General features: G+C 41.0%; 1 protein-coding gene and 1 pseudogene across 7 annotated transcripts; both read left to right on the top strand.

Annotated features, from left to right (window-relative positions):
• Window positions 1-6,466: 6,466 nt before the first annotated feature.
• Window positions 6,467-20,349, top strand: LOC147353736 (zinc finger protein 169-like). 6 transcript variants are annotated; one of them, XM_086352237.1, is made up of 5 exons: window positions 6,467-6,621; window positions 7,021-7,107; window positions 13,132-13,258; window positions 13,740-13,835; window positions 17,840-20,349. In XM_086352237.1, exons 2-5 carry the CDS (start codon window positions 7,075-7,077, stop codon window positions 17,968-17,970), a joined length of 387 nt encoding a protein of 128 aa, XP_086208363.1. In that variant the 5' UTR covers window positions 6,467-6,621; window positions 7,021-7,074; the 3' UTR covers window positions 17,971-20,349. The 6 variants fall into 6 exon arrangements, with proteins under 6 accessions (XP_086208363.1, XP_086208358.1, XP_086208361.1 ...); XM_086352232.1 differs by having other exon boundaries at window positions 6,471-6,550; XM_086352235.1 differs by lacking the exon at window positions 17,840-20,349 and adding an exon at window positions 14,202-14,522 and having other exon boundaries at window positions 6,484-6,621; window positions 7,050-7,107.
• On the top strand, window positions 18,299-20,928 carry LOC147353737 (uncharacterized; annotated as a pseudogene). The gene has a single exon (XR_015145831.1). The product of XR_015145831.1 is annotated as an uncharacterized LOC147353737 (transcript).
• Window positions 20,929-23,774: the final 2,846 nt, after the last annotated feature.

The raw sequence follows: 23,774 nt of genomic DNA on the forward strand, positions 1-23,774 counted from the left end.
TCCTTCATATCTGGTGCCTGGGCTGGAGTGTTTGGAAGCCTGGGCTCAGCTGGGACTGGAGTGCCTATGTGTGACTTTTCCCTATGGCCTTGGCATCCCCAGAGCCTGGCAGTCTCAGGGTAGTCAGACTTATTACATGGCATAGGGTTCCAAAGGTGAGTGTTGCAGTGATTGATCAAGGTGGAAGCTGCATGGTCTTTTATGAAAGCCTTGTAAGTTACATAGAATCACTGCTGTACTCTGTTAGTTTCAAACAACAAATCCACCCAGGATCAAAGAGACAGGTTGTGGACCCTATCTCTTAGTGGAAGGAGTGTCAAGAAATGTGCAGCCATTAAAAAGAAACACTGCTAAAGTTATAAGTCTTTTAATATATCCCCCCAAAAAATTGTGATAGATGCATTTCTATGTAGTTGCTTGAAATCCTACGAATTTCATGTCATGCATTTTATAACATTATTCTGAGAAGGATTCAAGGACTTTCTCAGATGTCAAAAGGAGTGCTCAGACATAGAAGGGGCTCAGACTTCTTCCCTGGGGTGCAGTTTCTTCCCTGGTTTGTTGGTCAGGGCAGGACTTTAAAAAAAAAAATTATTTGACTACGCTGGGTCTTAGTTGTGGCATGTGGGATCTATAACCAGGGATGGAACCCTGGTTCCCTCCATTGGGAGTGCAGAGTCTTAGCCAGTGGACCACCAGGGAAGTCCCCAGGACTCATCTGCCTTGGACCCAGCAGTGTTTAGAAATTGGTCTGTGATCTTTTTTTTTTTTTGGTCTAATTTCCTTCTTTTTTTTCACACCTCAATAGAGATTAGGAGGTTCTTTTCCAGCCCTGTTCTTCTGTCTTGGATACATTTGAAGGCAAGCTTCCTTCTAAGCTAGTCTTTGGACTCATTTTTCTTGTTTTGTCAAATGGCATTTTCATCCTCATATTATGTTACATGTTTTCTTCTTTGACCATTCATCACTTTAAAAGTACATTTAGTTTCTTGAGTTTTCACTTTCTTATTTTTCTTCTGTCATGTCTAGCTCACAGAGCAACCATCAACCAAAAAGAATAACTTGAGAGATGTGGAGAAATACTTTCTTTGCACTTATCACCAAATGATGTTGATTTTCACTTATTGAGCATTAGGCACAGGCCTGGGAGGCCAATGGCCTCATTTAAATCCCAAATCCAGTCTTAATACCTGTCTGACCTTGAACCTATCAGTGAACCTCTCTGTGGCTTTAATTCATCGTGGGGGAAACGGTAGCATCCAGAGGTTGCTGACTGCCAGGTTTACAGTAACGACCCAGGAGAAGTGCCTGGCCTTCATCTGTTCCTTTACTGCTCCAACCTTTATCCTGTTCATTGAAGAATGCTGTTATGAACACTTCCTGGAGATGTGGCTGGCATTTTATTCTCCATACAGTTTACAGAAAAGCTCCTTCACATTTTCAGTTTTTTCCCCCTGCTTTCTGTCATTCCTAAACCACTTCACTCAACCTGGTGTAATCGTTTTTTTTTTTTTTTTTTACTATTTATTTATTTGACTGTGTCGGATCCTAGCTGTGGCATGCACGATCTTCATTGCGTCATGAGGGATCTTTCACTGAAGTGCACAGACTCTCCAGTAGTGGCACACGGGCTCCAGAGTGTGTGGGCTCAGTAGTTGTCACAGGTGGGCTTAGTTGCTCCATGGCCTGTGGGATCTTAGTTCCCTGACCTGAGATTGAACCCATGTCCCCTGCATTGCAAAGCTGATTCTTAACCACTGGACCACCAGGAAAGTCCCTGGTGTGATCTTAATTGTGTGTGTTTGCACAGATTCAGTTTTGGCTTATGTGTCGCTTCCAAGCCTGATGCCCACCCCTGACTTCTACCAGTGGAGTTTCTCAAGACCTACTTCCAAGTTGATCCGTAGAGTCTCCTACCCACCTCCGCCCACCAACAGTAACTTTATTGCTTAAACATTTCATGGTGGACATCTCTTCCTGAATTTGTATTAAATTATATTGGGTTATTGTTCTCTGTGTATCTGTGCTGTGCTATATTTCATGGAGGAAGGTAGGCCTGGTAAGAATTTGCCTTTTGCTCCTGAAGGAGGCTCATGAGTTGCTGTTGAACAGAGGGCAGAGACTGGACAGTTGTTACTTACATTTTCCCCTCAGAAGGCCAAGGCTGAACCTTTTCAAGGAAATCTTGGTTTTTTATTCTTTTGGGTTGGAATTTTGGATGCATCTTTCTAGAGGTTAAAGAGGTAAGTCTAAGCTTTCAACATTCACCCTGAGAAAGCCCTGGGAAGTGACTTGAACCAAGTTTGGAGCAGCAAAACTGGATAGTAGGAAAGTAAATATAACAGAGAAGGGAAAGAGAAAAGACCCTCCGAAATCAAGGCAAAAGAGGTAGTTAAGAATCTGCCTGCCAATGCAGGGGACACTGGTTCTATCCCCAATCTGGGAAGATTCCACATTCCTTGGAGCAGCAAAGCTCATGAGCCACAACTACTGAGCCCTCTTGCCTAGAGCTAATACTGCATAACAAGAGAAGCCACCACAAGGAGAAGCCAAGCACCACAAGGAAGACACAGCGCAGCCAAAAATAAGTAAATGCATAAAAGAAATCAAGGCCAAAGTTCCAAAGTGTCTCTTTCTCCATGTAATTGCTAGAATGTGGATTACCTTCTCTCTTCCCCCTCCTCTCGCCCCAAAAGACAAGAGGCCACAGATTGCAATACCAGTGAGGGACAGAGGAGCCCTGGGCGTGAGAATTTTATCCCTCATTCAAATGCACACCCAGATACATGTGTGTCACCTCCTGATGTTACCCCATGGGATAAGTGCTTCTCCAGACCTAGCTATATTTGGGTTGAGACATCCAGTCTGTGTGGTACCTGATGGAACGGAGGGTGTTGCCTGCCACCCTGTGGCTGCAGGTGATACAACAGAGGTGTGGGCGGCTGTCTGATTCCTAGTCTTGCCTCTGGACTTGAGTTCCCACATGTGTGGATTTAAGCACTGTTTTTCTGAGGAGAGGATGCTGCTCATTTTCTTCATCTCCTCTTGCGGAGCTGTTTCCTGTGTTTATTGAATCTTCATATGTACCCTCACTTGCTAATGTTATCCATACTGCCTTCTGTCTATGTATAGGATGGGAAAGGCTCCACACTTGACTCTGGTTTTTCATCCAATGTTAACTCCTGAATATACCCTCCAGGGGTATATGTTGTCTTCCTTCCACAACTAGCATGATCTTCGTGTATCCACCTCTCCAAGGACTATTTCTTTAAAGTGATTTTGTGCACGAACTCCACATTCTTCCTGTCTTCTGCATCCCCATAAGCACCTCCCCCTGCCCTCATCTATTTGCTTCTTCCCTCTCTCATATCCTATTTTGTTGGTTTTCTGATCTGAAAGTTGACCGCTAGCGTCTTGGTTTTCTGCCTTAATTTCTAAGTCATAGATTACTTTCGGGCTAAAAAGTTTACCTCTAACCACTGTTTCAGTCATCATCATTCATTGGAAATTAAATTTGTAATAATTTGACTCATCAGTGATTTTTTTTAGTATTTATTTATTTGGCTGCATCAGATCTTAGTTGCGGCATGATGGATCTTTCATTGCAGTGCTAGGACTCTGGTTGTTCCACTTGGGCTCAATAGTTTCAGCACTCTGGCTTAGTTGCTCCATGCCATGTGCGATCTTAGTTCCCTGACCAGGGATCAAACTGGCATTACAAGGTGGATTCTTAGCCAGGGGACAACCAGGGAAGTCCTTCATCAGTGATTTAGACTAGCCCTTCCTCCCCAGTTCTGGAGTTTTGTTCTTCCCTTTTGTGATCATTTTTATCCAAACTTTTGACCTTACTGAAAGTAGAACTTAAGTTTTTGCCTTTTTTAATTGGCACTGAGGTAACCTCATTCCACAGGTTTCAATCTGAAGTATTTCACTATTGTTTCTTCTAATGATTTTGTAGATTGCAGGTCAGTTTCTCATTTGACTCATCAGTAACAGGGTAGTTTGTATAGCTTTTCGTTTCAAAGAATATTTTTTCACTTTTTCCCTTTTTAACTGACTTTTATCTGATGTTAATTTTAACCTGTTATGTTCCCTAAATAGGCATAACTAGAATTTTTTCCCATTGTTTATAATTTAAAGGGATTTTCATATCTCTGAGCCTCAGAACCCAGAGAGGAGTGTGGGAAATAGAATTCCTCAAAGCATAGAGATTAAATCTCAAAGCTCTGAGATTTATTAAGTAAACTCAGGTCCAGAGTTAAAGGGTTTTGTACCCCCAATTCCAATGTGTGGGGATTTTTTTCCCTCCACATATCCAAGCCATTCTGAGACACCAGATAAATATCCTACAAGTCAACTCAATTCTGACACTGTCTACCCAGAGATAGCGTCAGATTCCACAGGTTATGGGCTCAGTCCTACAAGACTGTTCCCCACTCCCTCCACCCAAGATACCAGTCATAAGTCCAGGTTTTCACCTGGGCTTCTAACCAACAGGCTATAGATTGGAGGCCCCGAAGGCCCCCTCGTTTAATTTGTTGGAATGGCAAAGAGAATGTCATTTTACTTACTAGAGAACCAGTTTATCATAAAAGATTACAACTCAGTAAAAGCCAGATGGAAGAGATGCATAGGCCAATTTATGGGGAAGGGGTGCAGAGCTTTCATGTTCTCAGAACACGTGCTTCTCCTGAATCTCTACCAACTGGAAACCCCATCCTTTGCGGATTTTGTTGTTATTGTTTAGTCACTAAGTCATGTCTGATTCTCTTGAGACTCATGGACTGTAGCCCGCCTGGCACCTCTGTCCATGGGATTTCCCAGGCAAGAATACTGGCGTGGGTTGCCATTTCCTTCTCCAGTGGGTCTTCCCAACCCAGGGATCGAACCCAGGTTTCCTGCATTGCGGGCAGATGCTTTACCATCTGAGCCACCAGGGAAGCCCTTATAAGGATCTGGATTATCTCAGGATCCCACCTCCACAGCTCCCCTTCCCCTTCTAGCCCTTCTCTGACATTTTTCAGTCCCTCCATTTCATTTGTGCTCCTCTCTGTGCCACGCCTAACTTTGAGGCCCCTGGAGTTCTTTTACAAGCATTCTACATTTATCGACATGAAATCCTTGGGGAGGGCTGTCAAGAACTGGAATAGGGTGCTGGGCTGATCCTCCATTCTGAATTCCTATGCACTGGGGGAGGCTGATATTAACATGCAAGCCTTGTTTTTTTACTTCTTCAGACAAAGGGATACTGAAGAAGATTCTGAAGTAGAGTGTTAAGATTTAAGAGTAATCTTTGAATATTTGCACCATGATGGTCTAGGAAGTCCCTTTAGGGTGGTACTTTGAGTGGAATGGTTATTAGGAAATTGTGGATGTTAAGGAAGTCAGGAAAGAAACAATTTAGGGTAAGAAGGGTAGAGCAGAGTGACCTTAAATTCCTAAGACTCACTGTTCTGGAGTGTGTCCTAAAGGACTGGCTACTTAATGCCCAGAAGTCAAGCCCTCACCTCTGCTCAAAACTATAGGCCAGTAGGTGCTAATGAAGTTCACTGAGCGTCAGCTCTATTTATGCCTTTCCTTAATGTGGGAATTTTGAGTACAGAATTTAAGGAAGCACCAAAACCAGTCAGTAAACAAGACAAATATTTTACTGTGTTATCTTAAAAATGATGATGAACAAAATCCACCCGCCCCTCCCCTCCAACTATGATGAACAAAACTGTCAAACTATGCCTCCTCTTCACCCCTCTCCCCTTCACCATCACTACCACCACCACCAGCTCGGAAGTTTCCTCTGAGCGGTATCTGTCCCAGGGATTTCTGGATCGAGCTCTTTGCCCAAATTCAGACTCTTCACTTCTCAAAATCTCGGGCACACTAGACCAGAGCCACTCCCACTGCCATTCTGTGACCTGGCCCAAACCAATCCTGCTCTCTCCAAAAACAGCCCTGTCTATAGCGGCGCACCCTCCCACCGCCGGGGCCGCAAAGCCGGTGTAGCTCCTATCTGAGAGTCCCAATAGAGTATCACCCCGCAGCCCTATCCCCCAAGTACTTTACTCCGAGCCGCTCCCACACCCACTCGGCTCAGGCCCAGCCCGTGACTACCCTGGTTTCAGCTCCAGGAAGCGGACACCGGCAGAAGCTTGAGTGGGGGAACTTAGATCCCACCGCTGAAGCGCGCACAGTCTGGCCACCCGGCTGCAGGATCGTCTTTGCTAGAATCCTCGGGCGTGTCCAAGCCCGTGTGTAGATCTCACTGACCCTCAGCGGAGGAACTTGTGAACCCCGCAGTCCGGGCACCTTAACAATGGGCTCCTAACGTTGGCTGTGTATGAAGAGGTGCAAACGGCCGTGGCACCTTACTTGGGAGAAACTTACGCCTTCCTCTTCTCTATCCCAAGACTACACTCCTGAGAACCCTCAGCGGCCACTTCCGCCGTCCCTTCCGCTCGCCCCTTAGCGTGTGGAATTGACGTAGCAGGAACATTTCCGGTTGGTGGATTCCGCCCATTAGGTTTGTTGGTGGCGACTGGACCTTGCCATTCAGGTATTTCCTACACTTCTGCTCTTGGTTCCCGAGCTTCATCCTCAGGATTGGCAGCGTGCACTCCGAGTTCCGTGAGTTCCCTACAGTCACGGCCTCTTCCATTCAGGACGTTTCTCTGCTTCTCACTGTTTTACTCACGAGGGCACAGGCAGCGTCTGAACTCGGGAGCTCTCATGTAGGCACCTCAAGACCATCCATTTTCCTTTCATTCCAACTCAAGGGGATAGAGACAAACCCTTACTCTGCTGCTGGGGGACATGGGTTTCACTGTCTGGCCAGAGCTTGGGGCTGAACCTGAGGGGCTCGGTCACCCTCGGCCCTTTCTCCAGGGCGCTGGATGGGAATGGGTTTGTGCTGGTGATTTCTGTGACACTCCCAACCCTCAGTAGTGAGCCTCTGGAGCAGACCCAGCCTGCACATGGGAAGGGTTTTCCAACTAGACATGCTCTCATTTCTTTTCACATCCTCAGATTTGCCTTCTGAGATTTGCCCTTCTTAGGGAGAGCACTCAGGAGATCAGGAAAATGACCACGGAGCTCCTGAAAGCCAAAAAAGAGGTGAGAATATGTGTAAAATTGCATCTTGGCTGCCGAGAGAATGAATACATTCCATTTTCTTGCGTTGGAGGCTGCTTTATTGGTAGTTGGGCAAAGCTCATTTTCCTGGTCCTGGAGGAGTGGCTTATTAATACGAGGAGTCCCTCAACATTTTCTGCCCCATGCATGCTTCAGTCATTTTCTAATTAAGTTAATTGTGAACAGCTCACATGGGGCATAAATACAAATACAGGGACGTCCAGGCTTAATTGTGCAGTGATAAGGATGCTTTTGAACTGTGGTGTTGGAGAAGACTCTTGAGAATCCCTTGGACTGCAAGGAGATCCAACCAGTCCATTCTAAAGGAGATCAGCCCTGGGTGTTCTTTGGAAGGAATGATGCTAAAGCTGAAACTCTAGTACTTTGGCCACCTCATGTGAAGAGTTGACTCATTGGAAAAGACTCTGATGCTGGGAGGGATTGGGGGCAGGAGGAAAAGGGGACGACAGAGGATGAGATGGCTGGATGGCATCACCGACTCGATGGACATGAGTTTGAGTGAACTCTGGGAGTTGGTGATGGACAGGGAGGCCTTGTGTGCCGCGATTCATGGGGTCGCAAAGAGTCGGACACGACTGAGTGACTGAACTGAACTGAACCGAAGGATGAAAGGCAGGGACAACATAGTAGTCTGTGGCCTGAAGTGGCTAAGGAGGACTTCTAGGAGTAGGGCTGTCTGAACAACCCCTGAGAATCTGTTAAATTGAAGAGTTGGTGAAGACATACCAGTGGGAAGGGCAGGCATCATGGTTAGTCTAAGGCTGGGCCAGTAAGCACACTGCCCTTAACACAGTGTGGGAAGATTGTATTTTAGGTTGATTTTAAAATATGTACTGATAAAAATACAGACTAGCCACCCATACTTGGAACAGAGAGGAGTTTGCTATGGTCTGACCTGAATTTAACATTTGCGAGCATTTTCAGCATCTGGCAGTAGGGAGATTTCACCAAAAATTCTGGATTGCTTTCCTCTCTGAGAATAAACTGCACTGTATTCTGGTGTAGGGGAATTTGAGCTGAATGGTGTCTGCATCATTTGAACAGGTCCTGCAGAGTCTGTACTTTCCCTAGTATCTTCCATACTTAAGTTGAAACTATTGACAGCTAACATTTGCCTGTCTCTCTCATATTCATTACCTACTTGGCCCCTGAAGGATTTTCATTTTCCACCTTTGGGTCTGGGTGGCCAGGTTGAGTGCCCTGCTGAGGAGTGTAGACTTTGAGTAGATGGGTTTTGAAGGATGTTGAGAAGGAATTTGATGTAGGAAATCAGAGATATAGGCATATAGGAACTGAAGGGGAAACTGTCTAACCCCAGAGAATAGTGACTGTGATGACTTAGACTTAATTGAATGTGACTAACACTTATTGAGCACCAACACAGTTGCCAGACTGCTTTACTGTCATTTTTGATATGCACTAACTTGGTTTTTTCAGATCTGCCTTCACTGTCTTGATTTATTCTTAATCTTGGTCTCCATAGTAAAGATTTACAATTTCCTGGGCATTCTCAGAACAACTTTGAGAGTTCTGTGTTTCTCATTTTTAAAATAGTTTATTCATTTGAAAAGTGTCAGTACCAAGAATGCATTAAAAAATCTGGGGGCATTTCCAAAGGTAACATTGAATCTTTTATGTGTACTTTCTTCACCACTCACAGTGTTAATAGGGAAGCATTCTGGTTTTTCTGGAAAAAGCCAGAAATTTGTATGAGCTGACTTTTTCCTTTTCCTGCCCTTAAGACTTAAAAAAAAAAAAAAAAAGCATTATGAAGACTTGATCAAAGTGGACAAGCATTTGAATGGATAAGTGGTTTAGGATGAAACCTCTGTTCCTAAAGGAGTACCTGGCACACATGATATGTTTGGTGCATGACCTTAAATAAATTAATTTGAAGAAACTAAGTCACAAGGGAGTTTCTGTTGTTTTTTTCATATGTTATTTGGGACATATCATTAACCACATTTCAGGGGGGTTGGGAGGAATTCCAGGTATTCTAACACGCATGACATCTGAATTCCACAAAACAACTTAAGAAAATCCACAGTAGGATGTTAATTATCACCACCTGAGAGGATAAATTAGCCTTTGTAACAAATGAGTTGGATTGATAGGCACATGATGTTACTAATTCTTAGCATTTTCTCAGTTGATTCTGTTGAACAAATTTGCTGAATGTATACTGTTTACAGAAACTAGATAGACTACATTCAGTGACGGATAAAATACAGCCTGCACTCCTATGAGTCTTTCATTTTATTTTTAGTTTTTTTATGTTGGGATTTGGTTTAATTTTACACATACACACCCATGGGGCTTCCCAGGTGGCACAGTGATAAAAGAATCCACCTGCCAACGCAGAAGACAGGAGACGTGGATTTATTTCCTGGGTTGGGAAGATCTCCTGGAGAAGGAAATGGCAGCTCACTCCAGTATTCTTGCCTGGAAAATTCCATGGACAGGAGAGCCTGGCAAGATATAGTCCATGGAATTGCAAAGAGTTGGATGGGACTGAGTGACCGAGCATACATGCACACACACATCCCTTCATATATACATTTTGACAAATCTTAATGACAAGATCCTATTGTTTTAAAGCTACTGATGGTATATCTACTCAGACCCATTTTCTTTCTTTCTTTTTTTAAGGTTTATTTATTTTTGGCTGCACTGGTTCTTCATTACTGCGAGAACTTTCTCTGCTTGCAGTGAGCGGGGCTGTTCTTTCTTGCGATAGATGGGCTTCTCATTACAGTGGCTTCTCTTGTTGCAGAGCACAGGCTCTAGGGTGCATAGGCTTTGGAGTTGTGGTGCATGGGCTTAGTTGCCACTTGGCATGTGGGATCTTCCCGGAGCAGGAATCGAACCTGTGTCCCTTGGATTGGGAGGCAGATCCTTAACCACTGGACCACCAGGGAAAACCACAGACCCATTTTCTAATAGGTGAAGGAACAGCCAGAATTTATCCAACTGAAAGTGATTTCTGTTATAGTGCTTTGAATGAATGATCCTATTGACTGTTTCCCAATTGAGGGGAACATTTAACTTGTTCCCAGTGTTTAACTATTGCAGATAATACTTCTGTGATCAACTTTGTGCATGAGATTCTTTTATAGATTGGTATTTACCCTCAAAAATATGACAAGGTGAAGAGAAATAAATGTTTTAAAGCAGTGACCACTCATGGCAGTTGGAGCTTTCTAACCCTGCGTGTTCCAAAACATTTGATCTTATCAATTATCTCTTCTTTGTTTGAGATTCCCTTTTCCCATCACGTTTTGCTTTACATGTTGCACTTTTTTGGTTTTTGTTACACTGTGCAGTGTTACATTCCCAGGATAGACCTGCTAGTATAGATCTTTTTCTTCTCTCATGTGAGTGTTCACCATAATGTCCCGATTTGTTTCCCCGTGTTCATATGTTCCTTTGTTACTCATTGCATCTGTAATCCTCATTCGCCTTGAACATTAAAGTTATATCAGTTTTCTGTTCAGAAGACTTCCTTTGGTGTGTCACAACAGTGTCTTAGATATTCAGGGCAGTCGTCACTTCAAATGTATTCTGTTTCTGACATCATGTTCTAATTATTCATTCTGAAAGCATGTTTTATTGACACCAAAGTGGAATATTCATATACATCTTTAATTTAGATAAATTCACTTTTTAGGCGCTTGGCTGGAAAAAGAGAGAAAAATAACTTTTAAGTCATTCAGGTGAATCTATCCTTTATCACCTAATGACTTTATGCCTGAAAGTGAGTGAGAAATGGGAAGACTAAATCTGTTGCTCTCTAAATCTGCCTCCTTGATCCAGGAAATCCTGCCTGTCCTTTAAGATCTTATTGCCCTCTCATGAAATTGTCTCTGATCTCTCTATCCTACAGTGACCTCTTTCTCTTGAGATTCCTCTGACGTGGTGATTCACAACCATGACTGATCTTAGGAGCTCTTAAAAGTATAAAAGTCGTATCCCTAAAGAGTCTGATTTTATTGATTTGCAGTGGGACCATGCTTGGGGCACTGGATATTACAATCAGTTGTTCAGCCACTCAGTTGTGTCTGACTCTTTGCAACCCCGTGGACTGCATGCAGCACACCAGGCTTCTCTGTCCTTCACTATCTCCCAGAGTTTGCTTAAACTCATGTCCATTGTGTTGATGATGCCATCCAACCATCTCATCCTCTGTCGTCCCTTTTTCCTCCTGCCCTCAATCTTTCCCGGCATCAGGATCTTTTGCAATGAGTCAGCTCTTTGGATCAGAGGCCAAAGTATTGGTGCTTCAGCTTCAGCATCAGTTATTCCAATGCATATTCAGGGTTGATTTCCTTTAGGATTGACTGGTTTGATCTGCTTGCTGTCCAAGGGACTCTCAAGAATCTTTTCCAGGACCTCCCTGGTGGTCCAGTGATTAAGAATCTGCCTGCCAACGCAGGGGACATAGGTTTGATCCCTAGTCTGGGAAGATTCCACATGCCTGAGCACCACAGCTACAGAAGTCTGAGTGTCTAGAGCCCGTGCTCTGCAGCAAGAGAAGCCACCTCAATGAAAAACCTGTGTACTGCAAAGAATAGCCCCCACTCGCTGCAAGTAGAGAAACCCTGTGTGCAGCAACGAAGACCCAGTGCAGCTATAAATAAGTAAATAAAAATTTAACAACAACAACAACAAAAAGTCTTCTCCAGCACCACAATTCAAAAGCATCAATTCTTTGGCGCTCAGCCTTCTTTATGGTCCATCTCTCACATCTATACATGACTACTGGAAAAACCATAACTTCCCGTAAGATGTTACAAAAAAACTTCAACCAACTTTTTGGCCAACCCAGTACTTCCATTCCTCAGGCTTGGGGAGAGTGAGTGGCAGAGTGAGGGAGGGGGAAGGACTGAGCCCTGCCGTGAAGTATGCATAGCGCTGGGTCATTCACCCTTGCCCTGGAGGCTGAGCTGCTTCCTGTAGAATGTTAATGCATAGACCAAATAGTCTCTCACATTCTTCAAAGTCAGCAAGAAGATTATAATTTTACTTTAATTCTTTGTGTGTGATGTCCTCCTCCTCTTCCTGCCTACATTCAAAACTCCCATTGTGAAAGAACTTTTGTTTTGCTTTTATCCCCCGTAGCAGCAAGCCTAGCATGCTGACAGTGATAGGTGCACAACGATGCTGGCTGGACGGAGATGGGAGAATAATGGTCTCTGAATTCTTGGCACCAAGGACATGTAGGGGAGGAGAAAAAGTCTTTTTCATTGGGTATAAATTAGACAAAAGACATTTTTGTGAGAAAAACAATCGGGAATTTATTGATATGTGCATCATGCATACACGTGGGAGTACTCAGTGATGGGTAACTCAGAAGGGGTGGTTAGGACTTGAGCTTATATAGCATCTTAACAAAATAACGATAACTTTTTAGAGATGTGACAAGACGAAGGAAAAGGACTTTGAATTTCTAGAGCAGCAATTGTGGGAAGGTATAATAAATATATGGGGGAGCTAATGGAAGAAAAGGGCCGGTTAGTAAACGTTTGCTGTGTAGATTCCTCTGGTGGGCTCTGTGGGCCGATAAGGGTCCAGAGTTGTCTCTGATGATTAATTTCTGTCCTTGGTAAAATTGGGAAAAGGGACACCTTTACAAATTAATGTTATGCTTTTAGGCAGATGGGAAAGGTCAGAGAGCTTTTCTTCTGTCTGCTTATTAATTGCCTTCAGCTCAAAATAATTGTTTTATACCAAAGTGGCATATCTGGGACTGGTGTATTCTGTTACCCTTTATTCATTATCCATAGTAAAATCCCATGGACAGAGGGGCCTGATGGGCTACTGTCCATAGGGTCACAAAGAGTTGGACACGACTGAAGCAACTTAGCGCAGCATGTAATGAAGTCTAGAAATCTTCTCCACCTCCTCAGAGATGCCTTTTGTTCCCTCATCCTGCAGTGTGGACTGGGTGGACTCCTGGATGAACAGGGGTGTGTTTTGTATTAAAAGGCATTCGTGGCATTACGAGATGTGGCTGTTGGCTTCACCCAGGACGAGTGGAAATTGTTGAGCCCTGCTGAGAGAATCCTGCACACGGAGGTGATGCTGGAGACTTACAGCCACTTGGTCTCACTAGGTAAGAATGGCTTTCCCTTAGCACTTAAAATCTGGCCTTCAGAATATTTTCTATAATCATGAAGAAAGGCTACTCGCAATGCAGCTTTGTCTTAGGGTTGAGCTTAAAAACAATAATTTACCTTTGTCCTCATGGTATATCTGGATTCAGTAGAGTTGAAAACAGAGATTTATTCATATTATGTATGCCACTCTGCATTTTCAGGTCTCTTTCCCAAGTCAGGGGCTTTTTTTCTTTTTTTAAATTTTATCTTGCCCCAAACCTAGCAGATTTTTCATCTAGTAAGTATTGATAGGCTCTTTCTCTGATTGGAGTTTCCTTTTAGTACTCAACCCTTCGACTGCAGAGAGTTTACTATTCATGGGCCCTTTGTCCCACCCTCTTGGTTCTCCCCCACCCCCCTGCCATTTCGGCTGGGTTCTAGACTGGCCCCCTTAAATGCATAACCAGAAGTCTCTTTGTTTTCTTTCCTTATGAGCAGACATTCTGTTTTCCAAACTGGAACTCATTTGTCAGCTGGAACAAGGGGAAGAGCCCTGGATAAAGGAGAGGCAACGTTCACTGGGCCTGTGTCCAGGTGAGTGAGACTGGGTAGTTGGGACCGTCCACAGCATGGCAGGTAGGGAAGGAGGAGGTACTTTTAGGTACTGAGAGGTAGAGCTTTTCTAGGCCTCTTGGCCCTGGTAAGGCTGCCTGGCATGACCTCCCTTCCAGAATATCATCTTCAGGTAAGGGAGGGGGACTTCTCTGGCTTCTTTGTCTCTTTGCTCCACCAGAAGGCCTGCCTTCCTCTCACTCAGCTTGTTTTCTGCAGGGGACACTTGTGACCAATTCAGTTTGCTGCCATTTTCAGAAAAGGGCTTCATCCTATTTACTTTTTTCATCTTCTCTATTTATTTTGTAGTTTAAATATTCACCTGTAGTTTATGTTATTTTTTTCTAGGCTGCCACATAACATTGAGTAGAGTTTCATGTGCTGTCCTTGTTGGTTATCCATTTTGAATAGAACAGTGTGTACACAACCATCCCATACTCACTAACTGTCCCTTCCCACCAGCAACCGTAAGTTCATTTTCTAAGTCTGTGAGTCTCTTTCTGTTTTGTAAGTAAGTTCATTTGTATCAGGAAATTACAAAAATTCTGCAAAAATAGTACAAAAAACACCTTTATATCCTCTACACACACATATTACATATTATCCTTTACAGACACACGGCATATGTATTACTACAAAATGGCATCATAAAATCACTTACTATTTCACCCAATTTGCTTTATCATTGGCATATGTGTCTCTTCTGAGCGTGCTCTCCCTTCTCCCCCCACCATATGTATGTGTATATATTTATATATATCTTCATGTATATATATTTGGGTATGCAGGTTACATGTGGATGTGTGTTAAAAGATTTTCTAAGAATGGTGATATTTTCATGTAACCATGGTATAGTTATCGATTTAAGTCTGTGGCTTGTCCTTTCATTCTGTTAATGGTGTCCTTTCAAGCATAACTTGATGCTTCATGATGATGATGTTCAGTTTTAAATTTTGATGATGTTCAGTTTAACTATTTTTTAAATTAATTGTGCTTTTGGTGGTATAACTAAGAAGTTTGCTTAACTCAGGGACACATACATTTTTTTTTTTTCCTTTGGTTTCTTCTAGAAGTTTTATACTCTTGGCTTTTACACTTAAGCGTGTGATCCACTTTTAGTTGATTTTATTTTTTGGTCATACTGCGTGGCTTGTGATATTTTAGTTAGCACTGAGAGCTCAGAGTCTAACCACTGGACCACCAGGGAATTCCCTGTCTAATTGTTTCTATTGTTGAGAATAGAATACTGAAATTTCTAATATTGTTGTTGAATTATCGAATTCTTTTTTTTAGTTCTGTAAGTTTTTCTTTCATGTATTTTGGGGCTCTTTTAAATTGTGTATACCTTTATAATTGTTAAATCATTCTGATTTATTGCCCTTTTGTCTTTATGAAGTGTCCATCTTTTTCTCTAGCAATAATCCTTGTCTTGAAACCTACTTTGTCTATCATTAATATAGTAGCCATTCTAGTTCTCTGGTGATTATTGTTTGCATGGTATATCTTTCTTCATCCTATACTTTTAACCTACTTGTGTTTTTTGGATCCAAAATGTGTCCCATGTTAATAACACATTGTTTGATGTTGCTTTTTTAATCTAGTGGGATAACCTCTGCCTTTCCTTTGGAGTGTTCAATTTGCTCATATTTAATATAATGATTAATATGGCTAAATCTGCCATTTTGCTATTTTAAAAAATATGTCTCAGGTCTATTTTTATACCCCCTTTTATGGCATATGATTTTTTTAAAAATTTAAGTGTACTATTTTAATTCTACTCTTGATTTTAAATTTGTTTTGGAGTTATTTTCTTTTTTATTTTTTTATAAATTTATTCATTTTAATTGGAGGCTAATTACTTTACAATATTGTAGTGGTTTTGCCATACATTGACATTAATCAGCCATGGGTGTACATGTGTTCCCCATCCTGAACCCCTCTCCCACCTCCCTCCCCATCCCATCCCTCTGGGTCATCCCACTGCACTAGCCCTGAGTACCCTGTCCTATGCATCGAACCTGGACTGCCGATCTGTTTCACATATGATAATATACATGTTTCAATGCCATTCTGGAGTTATTTTCTTAATGCTGCTCTAGGAAATAAAATATACACATTAGTTTATCCTAATCTACTTATAATTAATACTAATTTAGTTCCAATAAAATATTTATATATATATATTCTAAAGCCCACAATATAGTATTATATTTATTGCCTTTATAATAGTCTTATGTGTTTTAGAGAAATTAAGAGAATAATATATATGCATTGTCTTTTATATTTACCCAGAGATATTTAATAGTTTCAGTGGTCCTCATTTCTTCTTGTGGATTCGACTTAGTATCAGTATATCTGGTGTCAATTTCTTTTCAGCCTGAAGGATTTATTAAGTATTTCTTATAAGGCATGTCTGCTGGCAGCAGATATTCTGAGTACTTGTTAATCCTTATATCAGTTTCATTTTTCAAGGATAGGTTTGTGAGAGTTCTTCATTGATAGCAGTCTTTCATTTTTTATTTCAGCACCTTAAATATGTTATTCCACTGCCTTCTGGTCTCCATTGTCTCTGATGAGAAGTTGTTGTTGTTCACTGTCTAAATCATGTCCAACTCTTAGTGACCCCATGGGCTGTAGTATGCCAGGCTTCTCTGTCCTTCACTATCTCCCTGAGTTTGCTCAAACTCATGTCCTTGGAGTCAGTGATGCCATCCAACCATCTCATCTTCTGTTGCCCTCTTCTCCTTTTGCCCTCAATCTTTCCCAGCATCAGGGTCTTTTCCAGTGAGTCAGCTCTTCACATCAGGTAACCAAAGATGAGAAGTTAACACTAGTCATATTGTTTTTCCTCTTGTACATGTTGGGTCATTTTTCTTTTGCTGCTTTCAAGATTTTCCTTTTGTCTTGTTTTCTCTGATGGCCAACATTTTGGCTATGATGTATCTAGCTAGGGCTGTCTTTATGTTTATTTTGGGGTTTGTTGAGCTTCTTAGATATGTAGATGAATGTTTCTCATTCAGTTTGGAACTTTTTAAGCTATAATTTCTTCAGATATTTTTTCTGCTCTTTTCTCTCTGTCTTCACCTTCTTGAGTTACCATTACACATAGGTTTGGTTTGCTTGACGGTGTCTTACAGGTTTCTGGAAATCTTTGTTTTTCTTCACCCTTTCTTTAACTCTTCTCTTCAGTTTTTAGGTGATTTCTATTGATTTATCTTCAGGTTCACTTGTTCTGTTTCAAAGCCAAATATGCTGTTGTATCTCTCTAGTAACTTTGTAATTTTAGTTATTTTACTTTTTAATTTCAGAATTTCCTTTTGTTTCTTATTAATGTTTCTATTCTTGGGACTTACCTGGTGGTCCAGTGGTTAAGATTGCATGTTTCCAGTGCAAGGAGCATTGGGTTTGATCTCTGATTTGGGAACTAAGATCTCGTCTGCTGCATGATGCAGCCAAAAAAAAAATGTTCTTATTCTTTATTGACATTCTCCATTTTAAGTTATAATATTCATCTTTAATTTTTCACATATTGTTTTCTTTAGTTCTTTGAATATATTAATAATATCAGCTTTGAAGTCTTTTTTTCTCCCTAAATCAGTTTTCTATTGGCTGCAATTTTTTTTCTTAACTATGTCACTCTTTCCTTTTGTTTGAAAACAAAAGGAAATATCCTTTGAAATATCCTTTGAAAACTGGATATAATAGATATTATATTGTAGCCATATAAAAAACAGATTGCAGGCTGGATTTGGTCCACTGATCAAGTTTACTGTAAAAATGTGATGCATAAAGTGAAATGCAAAATAGATCTTGGGAAGGATGGCTAGTGGGAGACAGCTTATGATGTAAACATATTATGAATGACCAGTGGGCAAAACAGAATGGCCAAGGCAGCCCTATCTATGACTAAAAACATTCTTTGTTTAGCAGGATCAAAGCTAGAAATTTAGCCTTGTCTCACCTGTCCTTTGGCATTCTCTTGCCAGCAAGCCCTCATCCAGCATGTGTGGTTCAGTCATCTCCCTCAGTTATTCTCAAGCTTAGGTGTAGGAAATCATCTCCATTCAGGGAAACACTGTTCAGAAGATCACAGACAGCAGCAGGAGCAACTCTTTGATCAAACCTGCTCGAGCCGCCAAGCAGAAATTCAAAAGAGAGAAGAAGATTCCAAGCTTTTGTTCAGGAGAATAAGCAAAAGCAGCGCTTCAAAGGCAATCTCCAGCCCCCCAGAAGAACAGCCAGTAACATCCAAGGAAGACAACACAGTGGTGGATATAGGGCCCAACCTGGCCCAGAGGACAGACCTCGAGGAAACAGACAAAATATTACGTGGTTTAGAAATCTCAAGATTTGGAGCAATCAAATATGGAAAGTTTGGGCTAGGCTTTATCAAGGAGTCAAACCAGCTCAGCCTCCAGAAGACACACACAAGAGAGACCGCTTACATGTACACTGAGCGGGGACAAAACTTCAGCAGTACGTCAGTCCTCACCAAAAACCAAAGGACGCATTCTAGGCCAAAGCCTTATGTATGCACAGAATGTGGACGAGGCTTTACCTGCAAGTCAAACCTCATCACACACCAGAGGATACATTCTGGGGAGAAACCATATATGTGCAAGGAGTGTGGACGAGGCTTTACTTGGAAATCAAACCTCTTCACGCATCAGAGGACACACTCAGGGCTCAAGCCTTATGTGTGCAAGGAGTGTGGCCAGAGCTTTAGCCTGAAGTCAAATCTTGTCACATACCAGAGGGCGCATTCTGGGTAGAGGCCTTACATTTGCAAGGAGTGTGGGCATGGCTTTCACCAGCTTTCACACCTCAACAGACATAAGAGGACACACTCAGGAGAGAAGCCTTATGTTTGCAGGGAGTGTGAGCAAGGCTTTAGCCAGAAGTCACACCTCATTTGACACTCAAGGACACACACAGGAGAGAAACCTTATGTGTGCACAGAATGTGGGCATCATTTTAGCTGGAAATCAAACCTCAAGACACACCAGAGGACACACTCAGGGGTTAAACCTTACATGTGCCTGGAGTGTGGGCAGCGCTTTAGTCTGAAGTCAAACCTCAACAAACATCAGAGGTCACACACAGGGGAGAAGACATTTGTATGCAGGGAATGTGGGAGAGCCTTTACTCTGAAGTCAACCCTCATCACACACCAGAGGACACATTCAGAGGAGAAGCCATTTGTATGCAGGGAGTGCAGGCGAGACTTTAATGATAAGTGTACTCTTGTCTCACACCAGAGAACACATTCAGGGGAAAAGCCTTTCATATGTAGGGAGTGTGGTAGAAGGTTTAGCCAGAAGCCAAACCTGTTAGGCACAAGAGGGCACACTCAGGGGATAGCCCCTTTGTGTGCAGGGAGTATGGACAAGAGTTTTATGATAAGCTAACTTTCATTACACACCAGAGGACACACTCAGGGGGGAAACCTCATGTGTGCAAGGAGTGTGGGCAAGGCTTTAGCCGGCAGTCACACCTCATTAGACATCATAGGATACATTCAGGAGAGAAGCCTTAACATTTTTAGTAAGTGGGCGAAGCTTTAGTTGGAAATCAAACCTCATCAGACATCAGAGGACACATTCAGGAGAGAAACTTTGTGTGTACAAGCAGTGAAACCTTTAGCCAGTAGTCACACTGCACGAGACAATGGAAGTCCCATCCAGGGCTGTAGCTTCAGTAATAAGTCAGCCATTGGCTAACACTAAAACAGAGACATCTATGTGTGATGGGAGTGTTCATGAGACTAATGATAAGGGTCAGTATCTCCATTCCACCTGAAGAAGAATTGTTGCTGGCCTGTTTTCAGGGGCTCTGGTTTTCCCTACTGGGGATGGTAGATTTTGGAAGGTCTCTCATGTAACTTGATGAAGAGAGTACTTAAGTAGGTTGAAATTAGAGAATTGATATGATTCCAATATACTTCCCAAGTATACTTGAACACTTCTTCCACAGTATCCTGGATGTTGTAACAGCAGTTTTAGAGCCCATCTCTTGATGTCTGTTTGACCTGAGAACAAGAGACAGAAACCATGGCTGATTTAATGCTGGTTCCACAGAGCATGACCCAGCAGAGTCAGCTTCAGTTAAAGTTTGGAATATGGTCAGCTCATGGGGATAAGAGATAATGCATGGGTAGAGGGTTTTATTATACAAAGGGCTGACAGGTAAGAAAGATTGTAAGTATCCTAGCTCTAAGTTTGGGAAGAGTTATCCATTTTTGGAAATACAATATCTTTGCTTGCTTCCTGGGACTCTCTGGTTTCCAGGTTGAATCCATACTGTAGATACTTTTGTTGACTGAGTCTATGTAGACTGGAAATGTATTATGTAGTGTTATAAAGAAAATATGCACACATATACAGAAATGTAAAATGCAATTATTTTCTATTCTTTTTGAGTTACAATATCCCAGTAGTAATTATTTGGTTTAAATTTTTCCAGCCGTTGTAAAATATACTACTTTTTTGGTTGCGAATAGTCTCTTTTTGGAAATGGCAGTGTCCCACAAATTTACTTAGAATCTTGTCCCAAGGCCCAGTTTTTTTTTTTTCATGAAACTTGACTAAATGATTGTGAATTATGTTTTCTAAGGATAGGAAAATATAGGAATTGTATTACAACTTATTTTCTTGATTTGTGTACAGGTATTTAGAATAGATCTGAAAGCCGTAGAAAAACAAAGTATATGGGTAGTTAGAAAATGGTGAAGCAGGATTTCAAGTGCAGTACTCAGTGCTTGGCTTTCAGTTTTGTTGTTGTTCAGTCATTCACTTGTGTCCAACTCTTTGCAACCCCATGGACTGCAGCACACCAGGCTCCTCTGTCCATGGGATTTTCCAGGCAAAGTACTGGAGTGGGGTGCCATTGCCTTCTCCGAGGCCTTCAGAGAAGGCCTCTCATAAGATCTAAGCCTCTAAGCCTCTAAGAGGCTTAGAACCTCTCGTAAGAGACAAGAGTTAAGACAGGTAACCTGAGGTGTCTGCCTGGGCCTAGCATTAAAATCTGTGCAAATCTGGAAACTGATTAGGAGATAAAACACCACATGGTATTCAGATATGGGAATCCTCAGTCTTGTTTTTGCATTTTTTTTTTTTTCAATCTCTGTCTGGACTAGCTATTCACTACTGCCCCATATTTCATAACCTGAGGTGATTTAAAACAGATGTTTAAAACAGACAGAAAAATTGCCCCAGAGCAACCACTACCCATCCTGCCAACCTTCTGGTAAGTAGGAGACTACATTGCAGAAAATTGTGAAGAAAAGATGATAAACAGTATGAAACAATGAATATTGCTTCAAATCTGTAAGTCTGTTATAGTCATCATGGACATGTTCCATTTCAAAAGGACTGGCAGTAAATGTTAATGGAACTGTTTCATTTAATTCAATTTTGACTTCTTATTATGGATCATTGGTTCCCTAAGTGTGATCAGAGGACCCTTTCAAGTGATCTGCATGGTCAAAACACATTTCATTATAACACTAAGACATTACTTGCTTTTTGCTGAAATTTGTACTGATGGTGCAAAATCAGTCAGCAATCGTGGGTAAAACTGCTGGGCTCTTAGCATGAATCAAAGCAGTGACACCAAACTGTTGTTCAGTCGCTCGGTTGTGTCAAACTGTGAGCCCATGGACTGCAGCAAACGGCACTACTAGCATTATTGTATTTTTTAACCACCCCTGTTGGTGGTAAAAAATGCAAGTTCCACTTAAGAATGTTCTCCATAAAATAGTAGAATTTTGTTAAATCTTGACCTTTGAGTACAGCAGTTTAAAATTATAATTTAAATTTTGAGATAACTAACGCACAGTTGCAAGAAATTATATCGGGAAATCTCATGTATTCTTTACTCAGTTTACTCTAATGGTAATATCTTATAAAATTATACTATCATATCACAGCCATGATACTAAAACTGGTATGTATACATCTTTTAAATATTTTGTGTGATGAAAAGAGAAATACATGTAAAGTCCTTCAAGGTGAAGTATGAAGCTGTTTCAAGGAGATGCACTCGTATGATTGTCTAATTTGTGAGCTGAATCAGCCACCTTTTTATGGACACCAATTTTATTTGAAAGATCAGCTGACAAGTTTTGGATAAGGTGACTCAGATTTGGATGTTTGGTAGACACTTTGTCAAAAATGAAGTGATTTTTAAAAAAAACTGCCAGCGAAGAAAACTGATGGTAATTTCTGTTAATTTGACTTTCAAACAAAGGATCAGAATATTGAAAAACAAGTTACCTGCCACCATGAACTTGACAGTTTCCCAGTACTTAGCCCTTTGTGATAAGATTGGTGATGATATTAATGAGCATGATTTTATAATACCATATAATGAAATATGATGATGGAAGATCTGCCTAATTCGTTGAACCAGTATTTTGCAAACAATTAGTACATAATGCTGCAAAATCATCTGTGGGTATATTAAAGTATAAGATAGACCTGGATTTTAACAAGATAAAAGCAGGATTCCATGATTTTTGTTGAAGTATCAAAGGACAATGTTGTGATAATTACCTGAAAAGAGTATTAAAACACTCCCATTTTCTTACTATGTATCTACATGAGGCCAGATTTTATTTATGTCAACACATTAAATGCAGGAACACATATAAAATACCAAGTATATTCTATTAAATTGAATATTAAAGATTTGCAAACACATAAAAAAAGTCACCCTTTTTTTTTATGATGGAAACTGTTCAAACCCAAGTGAAAGTCAAACACTTTATTCTTCACCTTTAAGTGTGTTGTTTCTAGATATTTGTGGTCTATAACCCATACTGAAAATACTGTACACACACCAGAAAAAAGTTATGTGTTATAATACCAAACATTTTATTAACATCTGTGCTTTATATAATTTAAAATAGGCATAGGAGAAACAAATGCAGAAAAATGCTTACCATCCACTGACAGATGTAAACCTACAATTTGAGATATGCTGCTCTGTCTAGACAGAACACTGAAATGTGGGGCATATTCATTTCTAGAACTAAATGATATGATTACTTAATGGCTAGGCTTGTGGCTATGTCTGTTTAACTATTCTTGGCAATCATTTTTTTCTGTTTTTTTAATCAAAGAAGCAGCTTTATGCTTTTAATGATTTCTTCAATGTGTCTTTTTTATATTTGTTAATTTCTGTTAATATTTACTAATCTCAAGCTTTCTTTTTTATTGTATTGCATTTTCAATCTTATTCAATCATAATCTGGTTTATTTATTGCCTTTTTACTGTCCTGAAAGTTCATTTCTAAGTGGCATATAGTTTTCATTTTTTATTTTCTTTTATATAAGAATTACTATTTCAGAGTACTTACAAGTGGCTAGATGGACATACTCATTTTTACAATATCCTAGTATTCAGCTTTTTATCTTATAGAATTGTAATCAATGTATTTTGTGATTTCTTCCATTTTAGTTCATAAAGTGTAGTTTTGAATGTGATTAAGCTTGAATCTTAAAGTATTTAATGTGAATGTATATATATCTATTTTAATAATATGCCAAGATTAACACAGACTTGTAAAATTTTATATTTTCTATATAGTTATTTTATTCTCCTTTTGTCTTGTATTAATGATCTGTTTTTATTTTTATTTATTAATTCATATTATATGTTTGAGGGACTTCCCAGGCGGTGCTAGTGGTAAAGAACCTGCCTACTAGTGTAGGAGATTAAGAGACACGGGTTTGATCCCTGGGTTGGGAAAATCCCCTGGAGAAGGGCATGGCAATCCACTCCAGTACCCAAGCAGTATTCTTGCCTGGAGAATCCCATGGACAGAGGAGCCTGATGGGCTACAGTCCATGGGGGCACAAAGAGTCAAACACAACTGAGCGACAAACACTTTGAACTCTTTCACTGGGGCTTCAGCTATTA

This window comes from Bos grunniens, chromosome 18, assembly GCF_055505025.1.
Source record: "Bos grunniens cultivar Pamir isolate PY7600 chromosome 18, Bosgru_T2T1.0, whole genome shotgun sequence".
Lineage (NCBI taxonomy): Eukaryota > Metazoa > Chordata > Mammalia > Artiodactyla > Bovidae > Bos > Bos grunniens.

What these genes read in the sequence shown, in the direction of transcription:
- LOC147353736 (XM_086352237.1), top strand. Translation starts at nt 7,075, where the DNA reads ATGACCACGGAGCTCCTGAAAGCCAAAAAAGAG. An exon ending in CAGCCACTTGGTCTCACTAG is followed by an intron (nt 13,259 to 13,739) that starts GTAAGAATGGCT and finishes CCTTATGAGCAG; the next exon opens with ACATTCTGTTTTCCAAACTG. An exon ending in TTCACTGGGCCTGTGTCCAG is followed by an intron (nt 13,836 to 17,839) that starts GTGAGTGAGACT and finishes TTCTCTTGCCAG; the next exon opens with CAAGCCCTCATCCAGCATGT.